The sequence below is a fragment of the Sus scrofa genome, chromosome 2 (genome assembly GCF_000003025.6).
Source record: "Sus scrofa isolate TJ Tabasco breed Duroc chromosome 2, Sscrofa11.1, whole genome shotgun sequence".
Lineage (NCBI taxonomy): Eukaryota > Metazoa > Chordata > Mammalia > Artiodactyla > Suidae > Sus > Sus scrofa.
In genome coordinates, this window is record NC_010444.4 from 122,816,904 (window position 1) to 122,841,265 (window position 24,362).

The 24,362-nt window shown below is 35.8% G+C and overlaps 1 protein-coding gene across 3 annotated transcripts in view; it reads right to left on the minus strand.

The window, feature by feature from the left end:
* Nucleotides 1–24,362, minus strand: part of DTWD2 (DTW domain containing 2) — a 256,749-nt gene that overhangs the window by 136,650 nt on the left and 95,737 nt on the right. The window contains exons 5-7 of one of the 3 annotated variants that reach the window (XM_021084662.1): nt 6,873–7,001; nt 2,661–2,710; nt 1,098–1,277 (exon numbers count right to left, since the gene is read on the minus strand). In XM_021084662.1, the coding sequence (XP_020940321.1) occupies nt 1,193–1,277; nt 2,661–2,710; nt 6,873–7,001 (264 nt within the window). In that variant the 3' untranslated portion in view covers nt 1,098–1,192. Of the gene's footprint in view, nt 1–533; nt 1,278–2,660; nt 2,711–6,872; nt 7,002–24,362 lie in introns of those variants that run through there. The other 2 variants (XM_003480896.4, XM_021084663.1) reach the window with 2 other exon arrangements.

Sequence of the window (24,362 nt, forward strand, 5' to 3'; positions counted from 1 at the left end):
CATTGGTGTTTGTTAGAGGCAGAGATGGAGGTAAAGGTGGGCATGAAATGGATGAAACAAGTCATGGAGATGTACAACAGGAGTAAATCTTAAAAGGGAGTAAATCTTAAAAGTTTTCATCACGTTGTTCCTGTCACGGCTCAGCGGTTAATCTGACTAGCATCCATGAAGATGCCGGGTCAATCCCTGGCCTTGCTCAGGGGGTTAAGGATCTGATGTTGCCATGAGCTGTGGTGTAGGTTGCAAGTACAGCTCAGATCCTTCATTGCTGTGGCTGCGGCGTAGGCTGGCAGCTACAGCTCCAATTCAACCCCTACCCTGGCAATCTCCACATGCCATGGGTGTGGCCCTAAAAAGTAAAAAAAATAATAATAATAATTTTAAAAAGTTCTCATCACAAGAAAAAAGAATTATTGTAACTGTGTTTGGTGACAGATGTTAACTAGACATACTGTAATGACCACTTTACAATGTACACAAATACCAAATCATTGTGTCATACACTTGAAAAATAATAAAATGTTATATGTCAATTATAATTTAATTTTTTAATTAGGGCAATTAATAGCATGCTTAAATCACATTAGCTGAGTTCAAGTTTAGTCCCTAAAGAACACTTATTTATGAAATAAATTCAATCTAAATTAATTGATTACTACTTCCTTTTGTTACTTATTTCAAACTATAACATTCAATTACAAGATTGTAGCCTGATGTAGGTATCCTCTATTACAGGTCTATACCTAATTATCCATAAACATTAATGGAAACTATACTGTCCCAATTAGGCACACCAATTTCCTTACATTCCATTTCATAAATAGGAATTTCTAACCCAGCTCAACAACTACTCATGTTTCAAATTACGGATTTGACAAAAATGTATCAGAGGCACATTTTAAAAACAATAAAGTTTGCAATTTACTGAGTCAGTGAAATTTGTTGGTGTGTTTGCTTTTATGGCTATTTGGATTACTCCTTTTTCTGGGTAAGTTTAGTATGTAACTCTCATTCATTAGACAAAAACCTGCATTTAAAACGTATAAAAAGTTAACTCGGTATTCTCAGCTGAAGACATCATAACTAGCACCATGAGAACAATTGCGCTAAATTTTAATGCTATTCATCAACAATTCCATTTTCCTGAGTTTGCGTTTGTTCTTTGGCATTGGCTTAGGATATAATCCATTTTTCAGAAGGTGTTCCTTGCTGAGGCGAATTTGAGCACCATGCTGAAGCTGGAAAGAACATAAAGCTTGAAGAGGGCGAAGCAAAGTCTGTTAAGATAAAAAAAGAAAGATACTAAAAAAAGTGTCTGTGACAAATCATTATATTCTATCTATATTTTTTCTTCAGAAAAAGGGATTATATTTTTATTACTGGCTTTGAACTATGAAAAGCAATATTACTCTAATAAATATATGATAATTTCTAAATAAATAATTTCTTTAAATTCATACTTACATATTACCTAAGGAATTTCAATAAGACGCCAATACTAATTTTCCATATAGATGATAAAGTCTAAATTTAGTTTTATACATTAATATATTCAAACACTACAAAAAGGTGTTGCCATTATAATGACTAATCTGTACCAAGCAAACTAAAAGAGGCATTTAGGTACAAATTAGTTAATTCAGTTTCAACTGCAGTCTAATACAAGTTTCCTGCTATTTGATAACAATAAAATAACGGCAGCAATGGATAAGTTTACTAATTCTCTCACACTAGTCCATGAGACACATACAAGTTAGATATCCAGGTTTTGGTACATCTGATACATCTGGTACATTCAGATACCTATAGGGCCAGATACATAACATAAACATATGAACGAGGTGGATCTACAAGATAACAAAGACTGGCGAGGGTTGTAAAACAACTGGACCATATATCCTTCCTGAAGGAATTCACAAATTAGAAAAAAATAAAAACACTAAGTCCATGTTTTAAACATATGTGAGTCATATTTGTACCTTGGGCCTGAGATCCTTGATCTAACTCTTTTAAATAACAACAGCAAAAACTCTATAGTGCAGATTGTTTAAAAATAAATAAATAAATAAAAGGAACAAAGATAGATTTAACTACAAAAATGTCACAATGTCTATGTGATAATATGTTCCCCCACATATACAAAAGAAGTGGTGGCAAAGGGGTTGACAGCTTTAATTTACAATGAACTCTTACAAATTTGTGGCAGTCAGTGGGTAGCTGCTTCTCCATATCTATTCTTTTCTTCCTTATTTTAAAAATCCAAAATTTTATTCAAGGTGGTAATGTGTTCAGCTAGTAATATTACACTAATTAATGATATACTTTATCCAAAAAGATGTAAGTAGAAGGCCTTACGTCAGGCCAGACTCAGCAAGCATAGGCTTTTACCTCTTCTTCTTGCCTAGAACATCATGTGACTATGGAGCAATAAACATGAAGGTTAAAGGCAAATACATACAAGGATGGACAGAAACACAGAAGAAATCTGGGTCCCTGATGTCATTTTCAGCTGCATCTTCAGCCTGGACTGCTCACTTCAGCATTTCTTATTTACGAGTGAAAAAGCCCTGCAATAAGGGCTCTATTACATGCAACCAAATGTAACTCCTAATGATATACACCAGTTAGAAAAAGAAATATCTTAAAAAGACTATCCATACCTGACGTTTTGTAGGAAGCCCCTTAGATATGTTCTCACAATTTCTCTTATCTTCAATTTTTCAAACGAGAGAAGAAATGTAGAAATGACTTTATATTACTTTACAGAGTCAACACAGGAAAGTGACTGGATCCTGAAAACATCATACCTAGGAAATATACCTAGGACCAGGCACAGACTGAGACAATTGAAGATTCTACTGCTATTTTATGACATTTATTAGATTCTTCATAGACAGAAGAATATTATTATTCCTATGGTTAATGGCCACAAACTTTTACTTACTGAAGGTAAGGTCCTATCAATTTGCTGAAGTAATTAAGGGAGTTAATTTTGGAGATAGACAGATCTGGATTCGATCCCCACTCCATCTCTGTGTTAGTCACTAGGGCTGTTCACAAATACACCAGTCATCTTTCATGGTACATGATCAGACTGCATTTTCTAGTCCCTCTGAAGTTAGGCATGACCATATAACTTAAATTGATTAATGAAATGTGAGCATGAATAATGTGTGTCACCTCTGGGCAGATGCTTTAATAGTGGTGTATGATTCACCATATACCCTTATTCCTTTCTTGATAAAAGTAGAATAATTTGTCTAGATGGTGAGTCCATCAGCCTGGATCCCTAAAGGACTGTAATTAGCAGATGCTTCCTTGGCAATCCACCTGGACAGACAGTGTGAAAAAGGAATAAACCTTTTTCCTACCATTCTGATTTTTAGAGTTTTAAGTAATTCCAAATGCAATCACTTACTAGCTCTGTGTGCCCTGCTAAATTACCTCCACTTGCCTCAATTTCTTCATCAATAAAATGAGGAATATAATATTCACCTTATTATTATCATTATGGTACACTAAGATAATACATTTAAAGTGTTTAGCACACCATTTGACTGATAATAAATGTTACTATTTCTCTATACATTAATAACATCACTTTTGAGGCAATGCGAACCTATATAAGATGTGTACTGGTTCAGAGGAGCAAATAAAATCTTCTACTCACAAAATAAGTTAGTTTCTAAAAGTTTACTTGGGGGAAAATCAGTGTTTTACGAATCCTTTTGTCTATAGGTTGCAAAGTGATGGTTTCAAAAGATCATTATTACCAACTACTAGTGATAAGTAAAGTCACGGCATTTAGGCTATGACACAAAGCTTTGTCACATCTAGGTATAAAATTTCATAACATAAACCTCCACAGTTAGAAAGGTTTTGTAATTTTAAAAAGATCCCAAACTCATGGCTTCCAAAATATGAAAAACCCTTATAAATATTAAAATAGCAAAATGAAAATCACAAACTTTCAGTCTTTGTTTTTTTGTTTTTGTTTTTTTTAATCAATCTACGGGCAAGAATCAGAGAGGCAAGGAAGGGCAAAAGGATGAACTCTTCTTGAGTGCCTGGTGTCAGGCAATTCACACACATTATCTCATTTGATTCTCACAACAATATTATGAGGTAACTATTTTTTGTATATTGCAGATAAGGAAACAAACACAAAGAGATTACATGAATTGCCCACGGGCAAAAACTGACAATGACTAAGTAGTGAAGTTTGAATTCAAACCCACTTTGAAATTTCACATCATTTTATTTCCAAGTGTTTGAAAAACTGCTTAAGAATAAAGGGTGAGATGAATCAACAGACCAAGAAGGCCAGTCTAGGCTAAGTTCTTTATTTTGAAGAACCCTACCTCTACAGAATGAATCCAGCTGAAAAATTACAACTTTCCCCATCATCTTAAGATTTTATTAGGATGCCTCTAATAAAAGGTTATTGGGGGGAAATGGCATGTCATAGCTTTCCTCCCCAGGAAAGAAAGAAAACACCTATTTCAGACATGACGTTAGTTGTGTTTCTCAGAGGAATGTGCTAATTTCTTTACTGTAGCTAGATTTAAACAGGCTGGACTTGAGGTTCCCCTACTAAGAAAGCTAATTTTTCCCAGATGTTTCATTATGCTCTTCTTCTGCTCATATTCTGCCAACCACCTTATCAGCACCTCCCAAATCATGCATCTGATTGTCAGACATTGTTTTTCTATAGTAGGACTACTTCTGGTGACCAAAGCAAAAAGAATGAGAACTCTAGGACTTCACTAGTGCTTTGGGATTTTATGTTCAACTTGATCCATAGAAAATAATAATTAAAGCTGAAGAAATGATAGGTCCTGACATCCTCTGTATCTTAAACTTTGTAGTTACATATTATACTAAAAAAAAAGGTTGATTTCCTGCTGTCAGAGTACATTAATTGATATCAGCATAATACATCTTATAAAACTGGAAAGTGGGAAGCAGCAGCAGCATTCCTAGTAGTAGCACAAACCCTATCCCAAACCATAGTCCTATTACACTACAACTACTATTATTAAAACACTACAATCACCAACATTAAAGCTTTTGCTTAGGAATAGTAAAAATCCAATTCTAATTGTAGGAAAAATAAATACAAGTCCAAAGAGGACTCTTTTCTTAAACTAAAAGAAGAAGAGGGAAGAAATTTTAAATCTATAGCCAAAGAATATTTTATTTTTCCCTTAAGATTTGAACTATTAATGTGTTCTACACCTGTTGTTGGCTGATCCTAGAGTTTTACATTAACAAAAGCGAAAATACAGAGACAGTACAGAAAGCAAATTTAAATAAAAGCTCTGAGTTTCATTTTGCCTTCAAGACATCTAAAAACAATGTCTTTTATGCTCAAGAACATAGACATGACAGTGAATAAACAAAACAATATATTAAGGGGTACTAAGGGGCATATTAAGTGATTTGTTGATGGAAGGTACAGAGGAGTAGGTGATAAGGTTAGAAAAAAGGGAGAAAAGTCTGAGGATACTCTCTTGCCATTTAGAGAAAGGATTTAGGATCCCTCATGAATTTATTTCCTCCAAGAAGATAGAAGAGAAAAAGAAAAACTGCCCACACCCCAAACAAAGGCTACTCACACAGACACACACACACACAAAAAAAGCCTATTCATGAAAGCCTACTTCTTTCAAAAGAAGAAAGCCTCCTACTCTGATACATTCCATGGCGTAGGGTAGGGGAGAGGAAAAAGGCAATTCAATACTTCTTCTGGTCTCTTTTTTTTTTTTTTTTTTTTTTTCATTTTTTAAAGTTTTACCAAAGGATAGTTGATTTACAATGTTGTTCTGGCATTCTTCAACTTTCCTTACTCTGGAGGTCTTTTGTTCTTTTCCTTGGTAACTAATCCAGTTACCCTGACCTAAGCTTTTATCCATTATTGAAATTTCCCTCATGGCTAAGGCATACGTTTATAATAGAAGCCATGGTAGAGAATGAGAGAGAAAGAAGGCAGGAAAGAGTACTCTGTGTGTGTGTGTGTGGTGTGTGTGTGTGTGTGTGTGTGTGTGTGTTAGAGGTAAGAGTTATAAGACTCCATTTAGTTGTGCTCATTACCCTCTGACTTTACTTCCTGAGCTGTATTTATCAAAAATTTTCAGTGATTAAAAAAGCCTAACAATTTAGTTTTATTTTACTATTTTTTTCTCTTGTCACAAATATAAAGATTCTTACATGTTCCAAAAGACTGAGACATTAGTGAGCTCCCTGAAACATTATTATTTACCAATGATTATGAATTATATATGAAATCATCAGGCTTTCATGGAAATTAAATAAAATGTTGATTGCAGGTTATAACCTTTTTATACTCTGTAGGCTTTTTTTTCTCAAAAAAAAAAAAAACTCTATCTTTTTATGCCTTAAACAAGGTTATTAAGATAAACAGGAAGGTGGTATACCTCCTCAAATAAAAGCATCAATGGAAAAAAATCTTCCTATGAAATGTTCCTTTTAATTAAAAAGAAAAAAGTTGAGTACAAGTGAATACAAAATAGTAAAACAGAAATACAAAATACCGAAAGGTCTAGCCAAAAAAAAACCCTGTATTTAATGTTATGCTACTTAAAAACAATTTAGCATATTACAAATGCTGTTTGCACTGCTTAGAATGAATATTTAAATAATGCAATCTTGCAATCTGGAATGCTGAACTAAAAGAAAAACACCAGAGGGGAAAGGAAGGTTATAAAAATACACAAATTTCTATCACAGATGTAGTCTACTTGTCACTTAAGCTACAAATTTAACAACTTCTGCATGCATCTCTAAATCCTGTAGCTGAAATCTAACCAAACTCCTAGTTCAAAAAATTATATAACTTTGCAAAGACACACCTCTTGTATGCAATTATTCTTCTCCAAGATAGAAAGAGCAACAGCAGCACACTCCAATGTAGAAAGGCATCTATTAGTTGGTTGCGTCCGAATTACATACTGACTAGAAAGGCTAGTTTTTAACTGCACCTGAAATCAAAAACAGAATAACAAAATGCAATTTTTGTTTTAAGTTTAAAATTATAAGGTCTGTGTTTTAAATACTAATTACTTTAATTTCCTTCCGAAACGCCAGTTTATAAACATTAAATGTACCTATATCTTCTATACACAGCAACATTTTGCTACTGTTTGTTAAATACAAATAAGAACAGTTATACATATGTCCAACAAATACAATATATTCAAAACATATAAATTCCTATTAATCAAAAAAAAGACCAATAAGCCCCTTCCAGTGGGCAAAAGAATGAACAGACACTTCAACAAAAGATATATGAATAGCAAATTGGTACATGTAAAAGGGCTACACATGATTTAATGCAAATTAAAATCACAATGAGATAACATTTCACACTCATTAGAACAGTTAAAATCAAAAAGACTAACACCACCAAATGGAGAGGATAGGAAGCAAATGAAACTCTCATACACTGAAGAGGGAGTGAAATGGTTTAATCACCCTGGAGAATTGACAACTTTTTTTTTTTATGGTTTATTTTTCTACTGTTTCTTTTATAAACTGATGGGTGTATGCCTGTGTGGGTGTGAGTGTATATAAACACACACACACACACACACACATACATACATATATATATGTGTGCATACACACATATATCTTTTTAGATAAAAATTACTACAGATACTTTCCTCCACTGAGATGATATTTTAGCTGAGATAGTCAGACATGAGAAAGAAAATAGAAAATTGAATGTCAGCATTTTGGCCCTTTGATTCCTACTTTAATTATGTGACATAAGTAATTTCACACTCATAAAGCTATATCCCTACCCCACATTCTGACCAAAATCACATATAAGGACCTATGATGAGAAATACGGTTCTTCCACTCTGACTGCTTTTCTTCAAAGAATTCTCTTATACAACTTGTTTCCTCTCCTTCCTCAAAAAGAGATGGAGTCGGGAGGGAGAGGAGGGAGGCAAAGTGTGTGTCCTAAAAGATTAACTGCAGAATGTATTTAATTTTGGAACAAATTCTTTAAAGCATGTATGACTGATAATGTTTCAGATATGATCATATTAAAATTACCCTGCATTTCTACCAATGGAAAAAATGAAAAAAGAAATGCAGGGAAGGAAAGAGATGGAGGAGAATGGTTGAGAACATGTATGATAAAAGAAAGCCGGAGTTCCCGTCGTGGCACAGTGGTTAACGAATCTGACTAGGAACCATGAGGTTGCGGGTTCGGTCCCTGGCCTTGCTCAGTGGGTTAACGATCCGGCGTTGCCATGAGCTGTGGTGTAGGTTGCAGACGCGGCTCGGATCCCGAGTTGCTGTGGCTCTGGTGTAGGACAGTGGCTACAGCTCCAATTGGACCCCTAGCCTGGGAACCTCAATATGCCACAGGAGCGGCCCAAAGAAATAGCAAAAAGACAAAAAAAAAAAAAAAAAGCCTATGATTAAATAACCGTAAGAATAATTCATAATGTTGATTAACCGTAATTACTAACAGCTTTGTTATTTCAACTAGTAGAACAGTACAGCCAACTACTGCTTTCAGTACTTAATTCCAAGTCATCACTGGAGGAGTTTATAACAGAAAACTGATTAAAGCAAAACCTTTGGGAAATACGCAATATTCAAAGTAGATTTTGTTTATTGGAATTAATTTGATTTTTTAAGACTGTTTTTATTTCAAGGAGAGTTTTATTTCTTCCTGTGGCTCACATGGCTGTATGAAAAAGGAATGTGAAATATATAATTTGTTAAAGGACTTCATAATATCCTTCACAAATCATCTCTCTGGGAATTATCCAGTAACTAGATATATTAAGAGTAGACAGGAGTTCCCATCGTGGCGCAGTGGTTAACGAATCCAACTAGGAACCATGAGGTTGCGGGTTCGATCCCTGCCCTTGCTCAGTGGGTTAACAATCCGGCATTGCCATGAGCTGTGGTGTAGGTCGCAGACGTGGCTTGGATCCCTCATTGCTGTGGCTCTGGCATAGGCTGGCAGCTACAGCTCCGATTAGACCCCTAGCCTGGGAACCTCCATATGCCAAGGGTGCAGCCCTAGAAATGGCAAAAAGACCAAAAAAAAAAAAAAAAAAAAAAAAAAAAGGAGTTCCCATTGTGGTTACAATGTGGTTACAAACCCGACTAGTATCCATGAGAATACGGGTTCTATTCCTAGCCCCACTCATTGGGTTGAGGATCCAGTGTTGAATGAATTTCAGGCAAGTCACTTAGTTTCTCAGTTCCCCCTCACCCAATAAAAATCACAGAGCTGGACCTGATAGTGTTAAAATCTATTTTTTAGTGATCAATCCTAAAATCATATAATACAAATAATTATATATTGTCATTATTATTAATACATTGTTATAATTATCATATATAATTTCCATTTTCAAATTTTTTACAGAAAGTAAAGATTCCAGGATTGATTTTGAAACTCAGAAAATTTGATTAAGAGCAAGGTTAAAAAGAACTTTAATTACAAATAAAATAATATTAGTGCTACTTCCAAAACACATTACTGTTTAAATTTTTTTTTTTTTCTGAGTTGACCTGAGAAACTTCATTTCATAGCTTCTATGGTAAAACACAATTCCAAAAACTACAAAACGACAAAAAAAAAAAAAAAAAAAAAAAACTTGTAGAAGTCACTTGATTTAAAGTTTAGCAAGTTTGTGCACATTAAAATGAGAAATAAAGTTACACATTGCTTTCCCACCATACAAAAACTAGGTGCAAGCATATAATTCAGGAGCCTAAAAATTAAGCACTTAAAATTTCAAATGTGAGCAACTCTAAATAATGATACAAAACTAAACTTCTGTTGAGTGATACATTTAGCCAAATATCTTGGCTAGTGGTCAAAATAGTGCCTGGTGTTCAATAAACAGTGGTTGAATTAATGAATGCTGATCACAGTCATTAGAAAATACACTATAGCTATGAATTCAAATTCAGCAGTAGCAGTTAATACTTAAATTTATAATTTTTGGTAACTTTGGAGAAGGAGATGTGGAAATGAGAGGTAGAGAAGGGATCTCTATAAAGACATTAAGAATTTGTGTCCACACTTACAAAGTTGATAAACTGCTTTAATCAAATATTAACTTTTATAGAGAAAAGTTAGAACTGGGAAACAAATATTATCAGTCATAATTTATCTCTTTTGAGGGACTTCAGTAAGTTTATAAAGCAGGGAGAGGTCACTAATGGCACAAGAAAAGAACTAGAAATTTAGCCAATTGTTCATATTATAGAAAAAAGAATAGAACGACTTCTAAGCGGAGAAATCTGTTTAAAAAAACAATTAGACTTTATGAAGCAAATATGAACTATTTAATTAAAAATATACAGATATTTATAGATACATATATAGTGCATATTGATTCTCTTCTAGGAATTTTAGTTTACTTCCTTTTATTCTATGCAATTCTAACACTGCTTTCCATAACACAAAATCTGAAATCCTCACATATAAATATTTTCAGCAATTTCTTTAAGATACAGAAAAAATTCAACCAGAACAAAACTCAGCACATTGTTGAAATCTACATCAAGAACATAAATAAGTTATAGTTTCCAAACACTATGCTGTAATTCAAAGTGACATTTTTAGAACATTCATTTGGAGAAAAAAATTCTAAAGGGAATAAAGGTCATGCAATTTTTAAAATTGTATAATCATATAAGGAAAGTAGATATTAGAAAAACCTTTTCTACAATTGTTGTATTTTGTGTAATCACATATATACGTACATACGCACAGAAATCATTACTCTACCATAAAAATGGAGATACCAAAAGCCTCTAAATTATCAACCAAGAATATATATCAACTTGATACCATGGGAAACTAGTGCTTCATGATCAATTGCATCATTCACGTGTTTCTAAGACATTTAACATTCTATATAAAGTTTCAACTTTTTAAAAGATTTTCAAACAGAGACACTTTCCATAGCAACATAATTTTTGTTTCTTTTTATTATTACTATTATTTTCTATTTTCCCACTGTACAGCAAGGGAATCAGGTTATCCTTACATGTATACACTACAATTACATTTTTTTCCCCACACTTTGTTTTGTTGCAATATGAGTATCTAGACATAGTTCTCAATGCTACTCAGCAGGATCTCCTTGTAAATCTATTCTAAGTTGTGTCTGATAACCCCAAACTCCCGATCCCTCCCACTCCCTCCCCCTCCCATCAGGCCGCCACAAGTCTTTTCTCCAAGTCCATGATTTTCTTTTCTGAGGAGATGTTCATTTGTGCTGGATATTAGATTCCAGTTATAAGTGATATCATATGGTATTTGTCTTTGTCTTTCTGGCTCATTTCACTCAGGATGAGATTCTCTAGTTCCATCCATGTTGCTGCAAATGGCATTATGTCATTCTTTTTTATGGCTGAGTAGTATTCCATTGTGTACATATACCACCTCTTCCGAATCCAATCATCTGTTGATGGACATTTGGGTTGTTTCCATATCCTGGCTATTGTGAATATGGCTGCAATGAACATGCGGGTGCACGTGTCTCTTTCAAGTAGAGTTTTGTCCGGATATATACCCAAGAGTGGGATTGCGGGGTCATATGGAAGTTCTATGTATAGATTTCTAAGGTATGTCCAAACTCTTCTCCATAGTGGCTGTACCAGTTTACATTCCTACCAACAGTGCAGGAGGGTTTCCTTTTCTCCACACCCCCTCCAGCACTTGTTATTTGTGGACTTATTAATGAGGGCCATTCTGACTGGTGTGAGGTGGTATCTCATGGTAATTTTCATTTGCATTTCTCTTATAACCAGTGATGTTGAGCATGTTTTCATGTGTTTGCTGGCCATCTGTATATCTTCCTTGGAGAAATGTCTATTCAGGTCTTTTGCCCATTTTTCCATTGGGTGGTTGGCTTTTTTGCTGTTGAGTTTTATAAGTTGCTTATATATTCTAGAGACTAAGCCATTGTCGGTTGCATCATCTGAAACTATTTTCTCCCATTCTGTAAGTTGTCTTTTTGTTTTCTTTTTGGTTTCCTTTGCTGTGCAAAAGCTTTTCAGTTTGATGAGGTCCCATGGGTTTATTTTTGCTCTAATCTCTATTGTTTTGGGAGACTGACCTGAGAAAATATTCATGATGTTGATGTCAGAGAGTGTTTTGCCTATGTTCTCTTCTAGGAGTTTGATGGTGTCTTGTCTTATATTTAAGTCCTTAAGCCATTTTGAGTTTATTTTTGTGCATGGTGTGAGGGTGTGTTCTCGTTTCATTGCTTTGCATGCAGCTGTCCGGTTTTCCCAGCAGTTCCTGCTAAATAGACTGTCTTTTGCCCTTTTTATGTTCTTGCCCCCTTTGTCAAAGATTAATTGACCACAGGTGTCAGGGTATTTTTCTGCACTCTCTGTTCTGTTCCATTGGTCCATTTTTTTTTTTTGTTTGTTTTGATACCAGTACCACACTGTTTTGATGACTGTGGCTTTGTAATATTTCTTGAAGTCTGGGAGAGTTATGCCTCCTGCTTGGTTTTTGTTTCTCAGGATTGCTTTGGCGATTCTGGGTCTTTTGTGGTTCCATATAAATGTTCGGATTGTTTGTTCTAGTTCTGTGAAAAATGTCCTGGGTAATTTGATAGGGATTGCATTGAATCTGTAGATTGCTTTGGGTAGTATGGCCATTTGTACAATATTGATTTTTCCAATCCAGGAACATGGAATATCTTTCCATTTCTTTACATCCTCTTTGATTTCTTTGTTTAAAGTTTTATAGTTCTCAGCATATAGGTCCTTTACCTCCTTGGTCAGGTGTATTCGAGGTATTTGATTTTGTGAGGTGCAATTTTAAAAGGTATCATATTTTTGTATTCCTTTTCTAATATTTCATTGCTGGATACAGAAATGCAACTGACTTCTGAATGCTAATCTTATATCCTGCCACTTTGCTGAATTTATTAATCAGTTCAAGGAGTTTTGGGGTTGAGTCCTTAGGGTTTTCTAGGTATAGTATCATGTCATCTGCATACAGTGACAGTTTGATCTCTTCTCTTCCTATATGGATGCCTTTTATTTCTTTTGTTTGCCTAATTGCTGTGGCTAGGACTTCCAAAACTATGTTGAAGAGCAGTGGTGAGAGTGGGCATCCCTGTCTTATTCCAGATTTGAGTGAGAAGGCTTTCAGTTTTTCCCCATTGAGGATTATATTTGCTGTGGGTTTATCATAAATGGCTTTGATTATGTTCAGGAATGTTCCCTCTATACCCAGTTTGGCGACGGTCTTGATCATGAATGGATGTTGGACTTTGTCAAATGCTTTTTCTGCATCTATTGAGATGATCATATGATTTTTGACTTTTTTTTTGTTAATGTGGTGTATGATGCTGATTGATTTGCGTATGTTGAACCATCCTTGTGAACCTGGGATGAACCCAACCTGGTCATGGTGTATAATTTTTTTGGTATGTTGTTGGATTCGGTTGGCTAAGATTTTTGTTGAGAATTTTTGCATCTATATTCATCAAAGATATTGGGCAATAGTTTTCTTTTTTGGTGTTATCTTTGTCTGGTTTTGGAATGAGGGTGATGGTGGCATCATAGAATGAATGTCTTTGGGAGTATTCCTTCTTCTTCAACCTTTTCAAAGAGTTTAAGGAGGATGGGCACCAATTCCTCTTTATATGTTTGATAAAATTCACCTGTGAAGCCATCTGGTCCTGGACTTTTATTTGTAGGGAGTGATTTTATGACCTCTTCAATTTCATTTCTAGTGATCGGTCTGTTCAGTTGGTCTGTTTCTGCTTGATTCAGTTTTGGCAGGCTGTAAGAGTCTAGAAAATTGTCCACTTCTTCCAGATTGTCAAACTTGTTGCCGTATAGTTGTTCATAGTATTCTCTTATGGTTTTTTGTATTTCTGCTGTATCCGTTGTGATTTCTCCTTTTTCATTTATAATTTTGGTTATTTGGGTTCTTTCTCTCCTCTTTTTAGTGAGTCTGCCCAGGGGTTTGTCAATTTTGTTTACCTTTTCAAAGAACCAGCTCTTGGTTTTATTAATTTTCTCTATTGTTTTTTGAGTCTCTATTTTATTGATTTCTTCTTTGATCTTTATAATTTCCTTCCTTCTGCTGACTTTAGGACTTTTTTGTTCTTCTTTTTCTAATTCATTTAGGTGGAGGGTTAAGTGTCAATTTGGGATCTTTCTTCTTTTTTGTGTATTTTGTTTTAAAGTCTATTTTGTCTGATATGAGTGTTGCAACTCCTGCTTTTCTGTCATGTCTATTGGCGTGAAATATTTTTCCCCACCCTTTCACTTTTAATCCATATGTATCCTTTGTCCAAAGGTGAGTTTCTTGTAGGCAGCATATTGAAGGTTTTTGCCTTTTTATCCACTCAGCCACTGTTCCTTTAAAATTAAAATATTTATAATCTTTTATGCCAATTTCCCATAATAACATATTTATATGGTTACAGGTTCTAAAAGAAATTCTAGAAAAGATGAATTATCATGCAGACAGAGGATATTTGTTGAATAACTTATAAACTTTTAATTATAGTGAGTGGTTTTGGAATTATTTAATAATATTGCATATGGGTGGATACTTAAGTACTATAACAATGTAACATGTATTAGTTGTCTTTTGAACACTCAAACATCAGCTTTAGTTTTAAATTTATATATACTTTATATAAATGTAGAAAATCCTGGCCCAAATTTTGACTTATTAAACTTTTTTTTTTGTCTTTTTGCCTTTTCTAGGGCTGCTCCCATGGCATATGGAGGTTCCCAGGTTAGGGGTCTAACTGGAGCTGTAGCCACCGGCCTACGCTACAACCACAGCAACGCGGGATCCAAGCCACATCTGCAACCCACACTATAGCTCACTTGCTGGATCCTTAACCCACTGAGAAAGGCCAGGGATTGAACCTCCAACCTCATGGTTCCTAGTTGGATTCGTCAACCACTGAGCCATGATGGGAACTCCCAGACTTAATAAACATTTAATGAAAGATAGAGATGCTTATCTGAAAGTCTCAAATGAGAGTAAATATTGGGCTTCGTGATTTAGGGAACCCTCCTGCACTGGTGGTGGGAATGTACGCTGGGACAACCACTATGGAGAACAGTATGGAGGTACCTTAGAAACCTACACATAGAACTACCATATGATCTAGAAATTCCACTCTTGGGCATATATCTGGACAAAACCTTCCTTAAAAATGACACATGCACCCATATGTTCATTGCAGCACTATTCACAATAGCCAAGACAGGGAAACAACCCAAATGTCCATCGACAGATAATTGAATTAGGAAGATGTGGTATATATACAAAATGGAATACTACTCAGCCATAAAAAAGAATGAAATAATGCCATTTGCAGCAACATGGATGGAACTAGAGAATCTCATACTGAGTGAAGTAAGTCAGAAAGACAAAGACAAATATCCTATGATATCACTTACATCTGGAATCTAATATACAGCACAAATGAACCTTTCCACAGAAAAGAAAATCATGGACTTGGAGAGGAGACTTGTGGTTGCCCGGGGGAAGGGGAGAGAGTGGGAGGGATTGGGAGCTTGGGGTTAATGGTTGCAAACTATTGCTTTTGGAATGGATTAACAATGAGATCCTGCTGTGTAGCACTGAGAACTATGTCTAGATATTTACAACGCAGCATGACAATGGGAGAAAAAATTATGTATACATGTGTTTGTAACTGGGTCCCCATGCTGTACAGTGGGGAAATAACAATTAAAAAAAAAAAGAAAACCTGATTTTCAACAACAAATATCAATGGTATTAAGTCTAACATGACAGCTTAGTAGAGTAGCATATAACTCAAAGTTACCATCTTCATTAGCAAACAGTAGAAAAACTTCACGGTTGCACTTTTACTTTCTATAATTATCTCTGTCTTTTTTAGGTATAAAAACTGCACTCCAATAGTAAAAGACCTACAATATTTAGCAATTAATAACATAAAAAGTGAGAGCACTCTGTAATGTCACCACTGAGAAACAATGACTATTTACCATAGGGTATTTATTCTTCTAACACCTTAATTTGTAATGTGATTATAAAACTTTTAATATCTACAAAAGAAAACATAATATTTGAATTATGAATATGACTAAAACTGACATCACTGACTCTTTTAATAACTATTCAGGAAACAGAATGTATTCAAAATGACTGACACTCTGAGGATATCCTTCCTGGTACGCTCCACACACTCATAGAAATATAGACAGATTTTCAGAATAACCAGTGGTGGAAGATTTGCTGGCGACCATGGTCAGACCCTATTAAGATGGAGCAGGAACCAGTGAAACAAAAGGTATTATTACTATGAATGACCTCACTTGGGACCCCAGCCTAGGATTCTGAAGGGATCTTGGTTTAGTACATTCTACTGCTGGTTTACCTGATACCACTACACCATTTGAAGGTGGGTGGACTTGTATCTCTTAGCATCCTAAGAACCTGACATTATCTTGAACAGATGAGATTTATAAATGTTTTTGGAAAGACAGTCATGTGAAGTGGAAAAGGCATTAGACTGGGCATAAGAAGATAAAAATTCTAATCCTAGGTTCACTAAACACATCATTATGACTCTGGCCAAGCCACATAACTTCTTTAAGTCCTGGTTTTCTATAGTATCTGCTGTGCCTTGGTAGAGTTATGAGAAAAAAATCAAATGAATATGAGTATGATAAATCACTCTGTAAGCCATAAAATGTTTTACAAATGCATAATTAATGTTATTAATGCTGATAATGTTCAAACTTGCACATCTATGTTTTGCAGTTTGTAAATTTAAAAGCCAGAAAGTTAATCAGCACTGCAAGTAAAATAAAAGTTTTTAAAAATTTAAGTGACCTTGGGAGTTCCTGTCATGGCACAGCACAAGTGAATCCAACTAGTATCCATGAGGATGCAGGTTTGATCCCTGGCCTTGCTCAGTGAGTCAGCAATCTGGCATTGCTGTGAGCTGTGGTGTAGGTCGCAGATGTGGCTCAGATCTGGCATGGCTGTGGCTGTGGCTGTGGCTGTGGCCGGCAGCTACAGCTCCAATTTGACCCCCAGCCTGGGAACTTCCATATGTAGTAGGTGCAGCCCTAAAGAGAAAAAAAAAAAATTAAGTGACCTCAAAAGTAGTCTTTACTCTGCCACTAACTAGGTGAGTGACTTTTCGCATTGGTGTATGTGTAAGCTTTTTGTTTTCACTTAAGTATAAACTGTGTGTATGTGTGTGACCCCATTTTTATAATACTGGCTTTTCTGCCTCTTTCTTACTGATTTGTACTATACTTTATATTATGCGTTGCAAATATCTTCTAATTATAATTTGCATTTTCACTCTCCTAACGCCTTTTAACGACGAGAAGTTCTTAATATTAATGAAGTATAATTATCAACCTTTTACTTTATGGTTACCCATTTTCCTACTGTGTTTAAGAAATATTGCACACCAAAGTCCCCTAAAAAGAAGAGCAATAATTATACACAGGCTTATGTGTGAGCCTGTTTCCACCAACCAGACTAGAAAATCTCATAATTCACAGGGTATTCAGCATAGTACACAGAAACATCTTTCCTCTGTAGTGGGGAATAAACAGCCCTGAACACTTGACAAGTGTTCATACAGCTACATTCCCCTGTTTCCTCTTACTCACCTGACATCATCATGAGAATATGCCTGGGACAGCCTAGAGGAGAAACAGAAGTGGAATAGAGCTTAATCATGTCAGTGACCTATCCAAAAGCCAGTTTGTACCAGTATAAGAATGGGCCCAGCCAAGACAAGCAGAGCTGCCTCACCAACATCCAGCTGACTTTGTGAGCAATAAACTTACTATATACTACTAAGATGTTCTACTAAGACTTATGTGGTTGTGTGCTACACAGACTTATTGTGGCAATTTATAATTGACACACTACATAAACTTTCATGTGACAAAAAAACAGTTTTGGTCTTCAGGTGATCATAGGGCTTTGTACATTTCAAAATGAGATCTTCTTCTGCCATCTAAAATAAGATGGTTGAACACCTTAAAAATATATATTTAATGATGGTTATGACAGTAAACGTTATGTCATGCATGTTTCAATACAATAAAAACTGAAAAGGATCTTTCTATTACACAATACTAGCATTGCCAAGGACAGCATTAATAGTCTTCCCCAGTCTAGACCCTATCTTACTTGCTAGTGTCTTTTCTCACCACTTCACTACTTGCACCTTATCTTCTCAGGACCCTGATCGTCCTTATATACATGACACCTTTTCTCTTTTCTGAAACTGCTCCTACTTTCCCCCATATAGAATTGTCCTTCTTTTTCTTTGCTGCTATTTCTGGGTAACTCTCAACATATTCTTTAGGTGGGCAATACCTCTCCTACAGGAAACATTCCATAATTGCCCCTGCCAGGACATGTTACTTCTCTTCTTCCAAAATACCTACTATCATGCACTTGACACCCTGTACTGTAATTATATTTATGCATTTGTCTCCTCCAATTTGACTGTGCAACTAGAGAAAAGAAATCTTGCTTTTTACTCATCTTTGTGTTTAAGGAGCCTAACAAAAGGGCCTAGCACATAAAAGATGCTGAATAAAATTTTGCTTTATAAATACATACTCAAGCAAACAAGCAGATGGGCTATAGTGTCACACTCCCCTCCCAAGACAGGTAGGAGCTTTACCTTTTAACTCCTTATATCCCTTTTTCCATACTACTAAAGGAAGTTCCCTGGGACAGGATCTCATTAAGTGACAGAAAAGTGCCCAAGATTTATGACAACAGCAAACAGAGAAGCAGTTTCTGTATTTGGGTATTTAGTGACACTTATGAGAAAAAAAATGTTATACAATACCATAGCTCTCAAGAAGTACTCTGAATCACAAAATACTGTATGGCCCCAAATATTTTTAAAAATTTTCTGTCTTTATTATGGAAGCTACCAGTAATAGGAAAAAAAAAAAAAAAAAGACAGGGAATCTGGCCCCTGAACAACCATTCAGTTAATATTAAAATGTAACTTCAGCAAGATTTGCTTAAAAATGACTTAGCATGACAGTAATGGAATTTTCAAGTAAAAGTACTAAAACAAGTAAAAGGATAGACCTGTTACCCACATTGATATTCAATGATGTATCGGAGTTTATATTTCATGTGTAAATTGTTACCTGCTATTGAAAAGACAACTCTGCGTGAATAAAAACATATGAAGTAAAAAATTGGTTTGATTTTGTTTAAGAGATTGATGAAATAACTACTGTGACTTATTTAGCTCTGGTTCACTTTTTAATAATATGCTCAAAACTACAGTACAACGAGCTAAACAATATTCCCTAGCTAAATTAGGAAATGACCCATTAATTAAAAATATGTACAAACAGAAATTGTTTATCTTCATTATTCCCCTAGCTCATATTTCTTACCTTAGTCTTTAGCAATATTATTCCCTCATTCATGATAGGCTACCTAAGATTAAACAAGGTGAAATGAACAAATAAATAAAAAGAATAGATTCTTTCATCCTTAAAGTTTTATACACCTAGGATATAATACTTTTATCTAATAAAATTATTTTTCCTATTTTACGAAAAATAATTATTAAAATGGGTAATATCTTTTAGACTATTAGTTGGATCTGGACTTTTAAATATATTAAAGATGGTATGTTTGAGAAAATAATTCCATTTTAAAGAGAGCTATGCAGAAAAACAAAATGAATATCCATAATTCCTAAAAGTCCTTTTATTATGGATCTATGTTAAAATGGTATTTGAAATAAAAGCCACAAAAGGATTCTTATCTATTTGTTTTTCTGCCAACATTCCAGGTTATCGTGAAATATATAATTATTTTACACGGCCCCATACTTTTAAGAATCAATGATTAAAAGTGATATAAAATAATCTCCCTGAAGACAATGAGAAAAAAATAGAGCTGACCTAAGTAACTTCAGAAAATGGTATTTTAACTTGATACTAAAGGCTAGAGATAAAAAAAACTACTGGTGCATAAACATAGTAAGTAGTCGAGTTGGTATATGTGTTTTCTTATGGGGACAGAAGTTAATAACTCTGAAACTAGTTTACATACATTTAACTCAGACTGAACAAACAGATAAAGTGTAGTAAATGGAAGCCAGGTTCCTCAAGGTCAGAGAAAGAATTTACAAATAAGCAATAGAGAAAGGCTGGAAGGGAACCCTGGTGTAGTGAATTAGAGTTGGAGGCAGCAGAATAATGTCATTTGCTTTAAAATATATGCAGATAGAGTGGCTAGATACAGAAATAATTATAGATGTGTGTACATGCATATATATTTTCTCGGGTTATCAACTGTGAGGGTCCATAAAAGTGACACCCCAGTAGTAGCAAGCATACCTACCAGCCCATACCTTGGCTTCTAAATATAATTTGTCAACACAATGAACCTGGATCCTGAGAGAAATGGCTAAGCTGGAGAAATTTTAGGTCTGGGGCCAGAAAAATAGAAGATGAGCCTGGAGCACCGTGTAGTGACAAAGGTAAGGAAGTACTTGCAAAAGGAAAAGAGAGAGAAAATAAAAGACTGAGGCATAGACACAGGAAACCAACATGAAAGAGTTCCCGATGGTCAAAGATGATGTGGCAACTTGATAGTTTCTATCAAAATTTAAAACATGAATACTCTTTAACTCAGCCATTTTACTTCGTTATTCACCACAGATAAATATTTCATACATGTATGCACATGTGTTACAATGTTTACTGTAGCACTGCTACATATATGATGGCAAAGAGCTGGACACAAACTAAATATAGAGCAGTAAGGAAAAGGTTAAAAAAAACTACACCTGCATCTATTCAATGGGATGCTATGAAGTATAGTTTTTCGGTTTTAGGGGGATTTTTTGGTATATCTTATGTACTGTCACATAAAAATGTCTATATTTTTTCGGCTACAAGAAAAAGTTCTAAAGCCAGACTACAACTTGATTCATATCTAGACTGTTGACTACTTTTATAACTTTAGACAAACGCTTTTATCTTTTTCTGTTTGTAAACACTAAATTTGTATTTCACTGATTCTTAGACACACATTTTATCCCTCTATTTCAACATCTCTAAAATTAGACATGTTGGGAGTTCCCTGTGTAATGTAGTGGGTTAAGGATCTGGTATTGTCTCTGAAGCCATGCTGGTTCAGTCCCTGGCTTGGCACAGTGGGTTAAGGATCTGGCGAGGCCACAACTGTGTAGGTCACAGCTGTAGCTCTGATTCCATCCCTGGCCCAGGAACTTCCACATGCCTTGAGTGTGGCCAAAAATAATAATAATAATGAACTCAAAACATTCATCATAATCAAATGGTAACAGGTGGGGTTCTCTTTGGAATTTCCAAAAATCCTTTAAAAGAATACTGTCTAATTTTCCCTGAATAGATATTTCTCCAAAGAAGATATACAGATGGCCAACAAGCACATGGAAAAATGCTCGACATCCCTGATTATTACAGAAATGCTAATCAAAACTACTATGGGGTATTATCTCACACCAGTCACAAAGGCCATCATTAATAGGTCCACTAATAACAAGTACTGGAGGGGGTATGGAGAAAAGGGAACCCTCCTGCACTGGTGGTGGGAATGTAAGCTGGGACAACCACTATGGAGAACAGTATGGAGGTACCTTAGAAACCTACACATAGAACTACCATATGATCCAGAAATTCCACTCTTGGGCATATATCCGGACAAAACATTCTTTAAAAAAGACACATGCACCACAGGTTCATTGCAGCACTATTCGCAATAGCCAAAACATGGAAACAACCTAAATGTCCATTGACATATGATTGGATTAAGAAGATGGGTTATACATATACACAATGGAATACTACTCAGCCATAAAAAAGAACATAATAATGCCATTTGCAGCAACATGGATGGAACTAGAGACTCTCATACTAAGTGAAGTAAGTCAGAAAAAGAAAAACAACTACATATGATTTCACTTATATCTGTAATCTAATATATGGCACATATGAATCTCGCCACAGAAAAGAAAATCATGGACTTGGAGAACAGACTTGTGGTTGCCAAGAGGGGGAGGGAGGGAGTCAGAGGGACTGGGAATTTGGGGTTAATAGATGCAAACTATTGGCTTTGGAATGAATAAGCAAAGGCACCCTGCACTGGGAACTATATCTGGTCACTTGTGACGCAGCTTGATAATGTGAGAAAAAAGAATGTATACATGTATATATGCATGGGTCACATTGTTGTGCAGAAAACTGACAGAGAACACTGTAAATAAGCTACAATGGAAAAACAAAAATCATTATTAAAAATAAAAAGTAAAATAAAACAAAATTAAGTCAGAACAAAATTAAGTCAATAGGGATGGGATTAAGATGGCAGAATAGGACTGGAATTCAAATTCTCTCCTAAAAACAATAACACTCACAACTAAAGGCTGAGCAATCTTCACCCAAATGGACCAGAAACCTTAAAAAAGATTCCCTACTCCAGAAGAAAAAGAGGCCACATCAAGAGGAAGGAGGGGCGATTTCATGATATGAACAACTCCATACCTCCTGGGTGGGAAGCTCCACAGACTGAAAACGAACTGGTTCACAGAGACTCACCTACAGGACTGAGAGTTCTGAGCCACACATCAAACCCTCACATGCAGGGATCTGGCACTGGGAGAAAGAGCCCCTGGAGCATCTGGCATTTAAGGCCACTGGGCCTTGTGCACAACAGCTCCACGGGACTGGGGAAAACAGAGACCCCATTCTTAAAAGGCACACACGGACTTTCACATGCACTGGGTCCCAGGGCAGAGCAAAGTCTCCATGGGAATCTGGGTCAAACCTGACTGCACTTCTTGGAGGACATCCTGGGAAAACAGGGGTGAACATGGCTTGTTGTGAAGGAAGGTCATTGAAAGCGAAGCTCTCGGGAATATTCAGCAGCACTGCCTTTCTCTGGAGGTGGCCATTTTGGGAAAATCTGGCCCCACCCATCAGTCAGCACTGAGAAGCCCCAGGGAAAACAACAATCCAGGTGGGATCACAGCCCCACCCCTCAGTAAACAGGCTACCTAGAGACCCCTCAGGCACACAGCTGCCTCTAATCCCATCCAGAGACTAAGCCCCACCCACCAGAGGGAGTAGAATCAGCTCCTCCTACCAGTGGGCAGGCATCAGCCCCTCCCATCAGGAAGCCTACACCAAGCCCCCATACCGACTTCAGCCACAAGGGGGGCAGACATCAGAAGTAAGAGAGGCTACAACTCTACTATCTGTAAGAAGGTCACCACACCAAAAACCTATAAAAATGAAAAGACAGAGAACTATAACTCAGATGAGGGAGAAAGGAAAAACCCCAGAAAATCAGCTAAGCCATGAGGAGATTCTCAGCCTCCAGGAAAAAGACTTTAGACTGTTGATGCTCAACATGATGCAAGACATTGGAAATAAACTGGAGGCAAAGATGGATAACTTACAGGAAACACTGACCAAAGAGATACAAGATATAAAACTTAAACAAGAAGAGATGCAAAATACAATAACTGAAATAAAAAAAACTCACTAGAAGCAGCTAACAGTAGAACACAGGAGGCAGAAGAACGAATAAGTGAGGTGCAGGACAGATTAGTGGAAATTACGGATGCAGAACAGAAAAGAGAAAAAAGATTGAAAACAAATGAAGAGAGTATCAGAGAATTCTGGGACAACGTGAAACGCACCAACATCTGTATTATAGGGGTGCCAGAAGGACAAGAGAGAGAGAAAGGGACAGAAAAAATATTCCAAGAGATAATAGCCAAAAGCATCCCTCACATGGGAAAGGAACCACTCACTCAAATCCAGGAAGCACAACGAGTACCATATAAAATAAACCCAAAGAGGAATACACCGAGACACATATTCATCAAGCTGACCAAAATTAAAGACAAAGAGAAAATCCTGAAAGCAGCTAGGGAAAAGAAACACTTAACATACAAGGGAACACCAATAAGGTTCTTGGCAGATTTTTCAACAGAAACTCTCCAGGCCACAAGGAAGTGGCATGATATACTCAACATGATGAAAGGAAAAAACCTCCAACCAAGATTACTCTACCTGGCAAGGCTCTCATTCAGATTTGAAGGAGAAATCAAAACCTTCACAGATAAGCAAAAGCTGAGAGAATTCAGCAACACTAAACCAGCCTTACAACAAATACTAAAGGAACTTCTATAGGCAGAAAAGAACAAGAGAAGAAGGAAAGAAAAAAGAGCAGCAAAAACAAATCCAAAGCAATTAATAAAATGGCAGTAAGAACATACATATCAATAATTACCTTAAAT